Source organism: Camarhynchus parvulus, chromosome 19, assembly GCF_901933205.1.
Source record: "Camarhynchus parvulus chromosome 19, STF_HiC, whole genome shotgun sequence".
Lineage (NCBI taxonomy): Eukaryota > Metazoa > Chordata > Aves > Passeriformes > Thraupidae > Camarhynchus > Camarhynchus parvulus.
In genome coordinates, this window is record NC_044589.1 from 11,119,663 (window position 1) to 11,127,355 (window position 7,693).

Here is a 7,693-nt window from a genome sequence, read left to right on the forward strand (position 1 = left end):
CCTGAGAGACATCCCTCCCACTTGCCCAGCTGTCCAATAAGTGATTTATGAGGACACTCCTGCTCTGGCTTCCACACAGTTGCCTTCTGACACCTTTCAATGGCAAAAGATATCACTAGTTACACATGAGAGAAACATGGAAGAAGGGGCATTTCTCATTATTCTGAATTTTATTGCCAAGTGGAAGATTTCATCAAACATTTTAGAGCATAGACAGTTCTGAAACAGATAGCTGTAAGTACTAGGTCTGTTTTAATTACCTTGTGCAACTAGACAGCATTGAGCCAAGCCAATAAATTTGGAAGCTTGCAAATAAAATTTCAGCAGGAGCTGGTTCTTTGGAGTGGAGTCTCCCAGTATAATGACTTCAGTAATTGTTTATGCAAACAGACTCTCTCATTTGCATGCACAGCACTTCATCAATGTACAGTGTGTTCTCCTTGACCTTGATCTCTTCCTCCAAGGAAAGCTGTCGGCGGCTCAGGCCTTTCAGCTCTGTCTGAGCCTGTGCCAATGCATCCTTTAATCTAACAGGGAAAACAGAGGCAGGCATTAGTTGAAAACACATGGGTAGGTTTTTTTTTCTCATAAGGGTTAGGAATTCTGAGCAAGAAAAAGAAAGACAGAAAGGGATTCACAGAGAATAGCCATTGTCTTCCCTTAAAGTCTATCCATTAACTTCCCTTAAAGTGTCCTGCCCTTAAAAGAAAAGCAATTCCCAACTTTTCAGGGAGAATAGTTGGGACCCATTGTTATGCTAACACGTTAAATTAACCAATACCACAGATTTTCCTCTTGCATAATTTCCACTTGCCTTTGAATATTTTTGGTAATCTCTTGAACTTCACTCATCAGGCTGCTGTGCACCGTGTCATAGCACAGTTCCACATTGGGGCGATGGTTCCTTGCTTCCAAGCGGGTTTGAGCCACTTTCACAGGTGCTTCCTTATCAGTGATTGCTTTCTTTAAGGCTGCAATGTTCTTCTCCTGTGAGGCAGTCTCATCCATCACCTTAACAAATCCAACAATGAAATTCTGCACACTGCACACAATGTGTGAAACCATCATCATCTACTTTAATAGTTGCAACAATCACAGTAGCACTCAATATGTTGTTATTTCATCCAATAATATTTTACAAAGCTTAGCCAGGAGTATGATTCCTTCATTGGAAAGCAGATGACACAGTTCTGGGTAAACCCAGAAATTTATGCTCAGCAATTAATATCTTTTAATGTTAATACTCAGTTTTCATGTGTCAAATTTTGAGCACATTGACCCTGCTGTTATCAATTATCAGGCTCTTACATCACAATCCTGAGAAAGCTATAGGAGCCTCATGCAACTAAAAATCACAAGGAAAATCCTGTCTTTACTGATGGCTACAGCAACATTTAGATTGAATGAGTGACTCCAGAAATTCGTCTCTTTGGTGGTGCACACAGAGCTAAGAAAAAAAAATCTAAAGTTACTTTTACGGAGAAGGGAACAAAAAGGAAAATGTGGCAGATAAGTGCAACCCACTGGATTGGGTACACTGGTAGATAACCCAAGCCCTGTGTTTCCACTTTTTCACTGACTGTCCCCTATGACTTACCATTGCAAGAAGTGTCTCTAGCTTGTGCTTGGCATCCTTGACTTCCTTCACCCTATTTCTAAAAGCATTATTCACCATCTCACATTGCTTGCGCATGTCATTTGCTATCTGTGAGAGGATGCCATCGATAAGTGCCTTCAGTGCCAAAGTATTGTTTCGCTGCTTGTCAGCCTTTTCAACATTTATGTTTGTGAAATCTATCCAGTCCTCAGGGCTAACAAAACTGAAAGGGAATCAAAATAAGAGATCACCAACAGACAGCAGCAGGCCCTCTATGACTTCATAAATCTGTAATTGTGCCACAAAATCAAGAACAAAGCAGCACTTTTAACTGCATGTCCCAGTAAGTGCCATATGTCCAGGGAGTGCTACAGATACAAAGGAAAGACTCTGTCACAATCATTTTGTAATGAAGTAGATGAGAGTCCAATGAAAACAAATTTGCTAGAGACACAGAGGAGCCTCGCTGTTACTTTCCCCTCGAAAAGGGGAGCTTATGAGTTAACATGGCAGGAAACACACATAATAATCAATATTTCTTAGAACATCTTTCATTAATAAAGCTGTTACTATTAATAGCAGGCAACTATTTACACAACACATTCACTTATTCTCTCACAGAGTTCACCTATACGACACTTCCAGTACCTGCCTGGAACAATAGTTGAGAAGCCCAGCCCCAAGAGAGTATCCCCAGAATTAGAGGGTTATGCTTGCGCAGCTTTGGCTTGCAGGCGGGTGTTTGAGAAGTTCTTCAGAGGGTTCGTTCCTTGTCTCATTGGGTGAATATATAAAGTTGTAATTGTAATTTGTACATAGCAGGCAACATCATCCTGGGTGTGGTCTGAGTTACACAACCTGTTTTAAGGGGCTGGCAGCAAGAGCTGTCAGCCTCTTGGTGTTGCAAGTTTGCCAGCTGTTACATAGCAACAGTGATTTTATGAGGCTCTTGCACACACTGCTTTCTCAGTACAGTTCCTCTTTTCAGCCCATTTTTCTGTGGTAGCTATTTTTGCATTTAAACCTTTCACACTAACTAACCCATGCAGAATGGGCATATTTGACAGCTTAATGTCTGAGTCAGAAACTGACTCGGCACCTCATGGGTCCCAGTCCAGCATTCTCCCCACTGGGACACCCCAGGAGAGGAAACAAGTTAAGATCAATAAATCTATTCTGTGTTTAAGCAATATGTGAAATTCTTCCTTAGCTAAATGTGAGCTTCAAAAACTTTTTTAAAAACTGCAGTTCACTGGGAGCATAATTATTGTGGTTTATTTCACAGACATATTACACAGATATAGAAGTGATGGACAGAAGTATAAGAAACAATTAGATGGCAAAAAGATAAAGCCTATTTTACACAAAACTAATCTTGCTGTTACTGGGACAGCCCATATTATCTGTATAATTATCATATGTTTGTTGAACTAAAGAACCACTTACTTTCCTTCTAGTTTCATTGCATTATCAGCATATATAATATGAGGAGTGTCATTTGTCAAGCTAGCACAGTAATCATCAATCGTCAAAGCTGTGAATTTGTCCTTCAGATCCATGTCCAGGTCGTATTTTGCTGAACGGTTTCGTCTAGGAGAAAAAACAACCAAAACTCTAAGACCATGTGTAGGCATTCACAGGTGTCCTTAATATGTATGCATACATACATTAGGTAATTCAAATGCTGTTACAGAAATCGTCGTGTAAGAACTCTTAGTTGTCAAGTCACAAAATCTACAGTATGAAGCTGCCTTTTTATAAATTGATGGTACAATTCTCCTTGAAATTAAAGGCACAGGACTGGATCATGAGAAGACCAAGGATCAAGTGCAAGTACTTTGTATTCTACAAGTAGAACCTCTCACCACTACTGATTGAGTGGTATGAATTAGGACTGACCTCCTGCTAGTGTTTAGCATTGAAGATAACTTAGGACCTGTGTTCAGCCTGACAACTTCTCAGTATTATGGCTGTCTTAACTTTCATCTAATTAGTGTTCTGTTATGCTCTCTGCCTCTGCACCTGATTTGCTCATTTGTTTGTTCCAATGTACGTCCAAGTAAAGCAATAATCCCCTGGAGGACTTCAACTTCCTTCAGCAGCTGCTGTTCCACTTCATCATGCACCAAGTCAATCCCAACTCGCCTCTGCCTACATGAAAAAAGGAAAAAACCATCAGCCACATTGTTCAAATGCCTGCATGGAACAGAAGATGATAAAGGTCCACTTTCCTCAATGCTGTAACACCTAAATCAGACTGTGACTTCACTGTAAAGAGAGGTGTGCCTTTAGTTTGCAGTCTTTTTTCTTATTTGTTAGAGCTTCATTACCTAGACTTTTTTTGTCTCCTTGAATGCTTACCTGTACAGGAGACACTTCTGGGCAATGACAAGGGGCTCTTTGCAACCCTCCAAAGCTCTCTCCAGCCTATTCTTGAAAGTCAACAAAATCTCTGTCTCATGAACAATTTGTTCTAGCTTGTTATCTAATTCTTGCTTCCAGAACTTTATCTCTTCCCGTCTCTGTTCTATAGAATCAAAATAACAAACATGTATTAATATGGGCCCATTCTATGAGCAAGGGGACTGCAGCTCAGGTCTTAGGTATGGCTAAAAATAGACTTATTCTATAGTGGAGTGCCTGTAGTGCTGTGGGCTGTGTGGAAACAGTTTAGCAACCCTGTGTCAGGAGGTTTGGTTAAGAGAGCTTTTTGTGGGTTTTGTTATAAAGAGTCTGCCTCAAAATATTTTATAAAATAGTTTTGATTTTTTCATGACATCAACAAGCATGGCAATGACATATACTCCTATTCATTATCAACTAATTTGCTAAGTCCTTCTTGAAAATGTATCTCAAATAAAACATTTTGACCCTTGCAAAAGACATGGGATTACCTAATTTCTTGTTGACATCGCTTTGGGTTTTTTGAGTTGTCTTTTCTATTTCATCCACCAGCCTCCAACTCTCAGCTATCATGCATTCTGACCTGGATTTCTGGGACTCTGTACTGGCACGCTGCATCTGGTTTGCAGTGTACCATTCTGAGGGATGAAGTTTAGATGGATCTTGCAACAGTCTGGCCATTGCTATTTGGAAAGTTTCTGGATATAATGCAGGTCAGTTTTTGGAATGTCAAACCTGAAAACAGAAATAGCATTATATTTGGCTGCCAAAGCAAGAAGGGGAGAAGACAGGTCTATAAGGATGAGAAATATTTTGTTCTTTTTACCTGCAAAATCACACTGATATGAAAAAAAGATTTTTTGCTCAAAGTTCCCCAAGTCTTTGTTGATGAGTTGGGAAGAATGTGCTGATATGTTTGGAGTGGGAGAATGAAGAAACAGAAGAATTTGTGAGGGGAATTTACGAGGAGAGAAGTGGATCTGACAGGAAAAGATGGACCATGCAATAGGAAGGAGAAGAGAAAGGAGACCTGTGGAGAAAGATGGAATTACTAAACAAGCAATCACAGAAAACAAAAGAAAAAGTGAATGAATATAAAAGATAAATAGCCTCACAGAGGTTGGAGAAGCAAACACCTTTCAATTATATAATTGGAGAAATGGATAAAATCTAGACTGTAAAAAGAAATGTAACCACAGAATTATTAGTGTTGGAAAAGACCTCTAAGATCATTGAGTCCAACTGTTAATGCAGCACAGCTGTGTTCACCACTAAACCATATCCTCAAGTTCTAAATTCATATGCCTTTTGAACACATCCAGGGATGAGAATTCCACCGCTTCCCAGGGCAGGCTGTTCCAATGCTTTATTAGGTGATTTTTAAAAAAACCCTAAACAAAAAATAAACCCAAAACACCCCCGCCCAAAAAAAAAACAACCAAACAAACAAACAAAAAACAAACAACAAAACAAAACAAACAAAAAAAAACCCCAAAAACCAAAAAGAAAACACAACCTCAACAAAAACACAACCAAAAAAAAAAACCTACAACCACACAACCAACAAAACAAAACACCAAACCCCAAAACCCCAAATCAAAATCGGACCTGAAAAGCTGAAGGAAAAAATTCAGCAGGCAAATGAGGAAATTGGAAAGTCCAGAAAGGATTAAAGAAGAAGAACAAAGCATACTGAGGACACTTGTTTAGTGGAGGGTGAAACCAATGCCCCGAATTTGCACAAAGTAGTTTGATTATAAATTTTCCTATTGCAGTATGCTCATCCAATGTTCCTGAGACAGTTCGTGAGCCCAAATGCACACAACTGCGCAGCAACACACAGCTCTGCCCACACTCCATTCAGCACAGCCACCCTGAACTCGGCTTCCTTCGCCCTCACACACCTCCCGACTGACCTCGATCCTCGACTGAACTGCTCTGGAGCTCAAAGCCTGGCAAAGTGCCACGTCCTTAGTTCCCCTTCCCTAGGAAGGGTCTTTCAGCCTCAGACACCCCTCAAGAGTCCCTCAGCCTCCTCAGCAGCAGCACAGGTTCTTTTTAAATGTGCGACTCAATGCTGCGGGAGGCGGCTGGAACTGCACGGAAGGCAAACAAACTGGCTGCTGTGGGAACTACCGCAGCTACCTCTGCTAGCAGCTTGGTGCCGTGGCACCGGCTGGTGGAGGCACAGCACACAAAAGTCCGTGGTGCTTCATTTCACCCACTTCCGGTTAAGATTTATCGGGAAAAAACCCACATGTTCGCTGTACATTATTTTTTTCATAGTGCCCAGAGCTGTGGACAGTAATTCTCAATTGATTTGTTGTAGAAATGCATAAAGATTGTGAAACAAATGAGAGGCGTATTAAGTATCCAGCTATCTGAAATGTCAGTCATAAAATATCCTCAGTAGTATGCTCTATCTTTATGTCAACAATATTCTTTCCTGGGAGAAAATATTCTGGGAGCCAGACAGAAGAGATGACGGAGATAAAGAGCTTGACATTAGACGGTACAATTGTGTCCCCCCCGTATAGCTCTGCTACAGTTTAGATAGATCAGTTTCTCAGAGTGAAACCCGACAATGTTCCAAAAGATCACAAAATGATAAAGAAGTAACATTACTCAAAAAAAAAGCACAGTAGCGATAATGTCATGTTTCTGAAAACGTGCTCAGTCACCTTGAAAGGTGAGGAAACTCCCAGTGGTGGTTTTCCACGACGTTATTGTGGGACCAGTGGGACTTCATGCTGTTTTGTTCTGAAAACCCAGTATCTCGTGCTGTCCTGCCCCAGATTGTAGCGACACTGCCACAAATTAAAGCTACAAACGACATATCCATTCCTCAATGTCAGTTACCGTAAAAGACAATTTCCTTTCAAACTGTTAATATGAAATTTACAACCGATCCTGCAATATAAACTTTATGACAAAAAAAAAAAAAAAAGGCTTTAGTTTTACCTCAGATGATTTTCTCTACCGACTCACAGGGCTAGAAAACGGCTCCACGGCCGCCGGGGCTGCGCGCACCGGACGGGACGGTCCCAGCGCGCGCCCCCCCCGGCGAACGCCGCCCGCCGAGCCCCGCGCTAACGAACGGCGGGGAGAGCGGCGGAGGCGCCGCCCGCCGAGCCCCGCGCTAACGAACGGCGGGGAGAGCGGCGGAGCAGTTCCTCACGTTGTAAATTTTGTCTGGATGTAGAAATTAGGGTCACTGTTTGTGAAATGGCCAAGTCCTCAGTCAGGAAACGTCTCACGTTTTCTGTGGAGGAGTCTAACCAACCAGCATTAATGAGACTAGATCTAAATTAAGTATGTTGCCATATTCCTTGTTGGATGCATGAAAAATACCATAAATAGTCATATTCGTCTTAGAATCAATCAGCAGAACTGCTGCCACTGTGTTGAAGTAGGAGAGTTCTCTAGGTTGAGCTCACACTGCAGCATCATCAACTACTTTCTTTCAGTGTTGCTGAAATCCTAAAGCAGACTAACGTAATAGGTCTGAACAGTGGTGTTCCACTAGAGTCCAAAATAATCCATGAAAAAAGGCTGAGAGGGCTGGGGTTGTTCAGCTTCCGGAAGACACATCAGAGAGCTTCCAGCAGCCTTTCAGAATAGTCTTAAAAAGTAGATGATGTCTCTGATGACAATGTCTTGAAAATATTGCACAGAACAAACTGATTTAGCCTT

At 41.3% G+C, this 7,693-nt stretch overlaps 1 protein-coding gene across 1 annotated transcript; it reads right to left on the reverse strand.

Annotated features, from left to right (window-relative positions):
* Nucleotides 1–367: 367 nt before the first annotated feature.
* Nucleotides 368–6,016, reverse strand: TEKT1 (tektin 1). Its single transcript, XM_030962732.1, has 8 exons — nt 5,917–6,016; nt 4,492–4,735; nt 3,959–4,124; nt 3,620–3,748; nt 3,044–3,187; nt 1,598–1,820; nt 815–1,011; nt 368–527 (listed from the first exon to the last, which is right to left on the reverse strand). The coding sequence occupies exons 2-8, from the start codon at nt 4,679–4,681 to the stop codon at nt 368–370; spliced, it is 1,209 nt and encodes a 402-aa protein (XP_030818592.1). The 5' UTR covers nt 4,682–4,735; nt 5,917–6,016.
* Between the last annotated feature and the right edge of the window lie 1,677 nt (nt 6,017–7,693).

Bases quoted from the DNA above. Each gene is read 5' to 3' on its own strand.
- TEKT1 (XM_030962732.1), bottom strand. From the start codon at position 4,681: ATGGCCAGACTGTTGCAAGATCCATCTAAACTTCATCCCTCAGAATGG. The intron at 3,188-3,619 runs GTGCAGAGGCAG...TTTTTCTCCTAG, and splicing joins CAAACAAATGAGCAAATCAG to ACGAAACCGTTCAGCAAAAT. The intron at 1,012-1,597 runs GTAAGTCATAGG...GGATTTGTTAAG, and splicing joins TAGAGACACTTCTTGCAATG to GTGATGGATGAGACTGCCTC.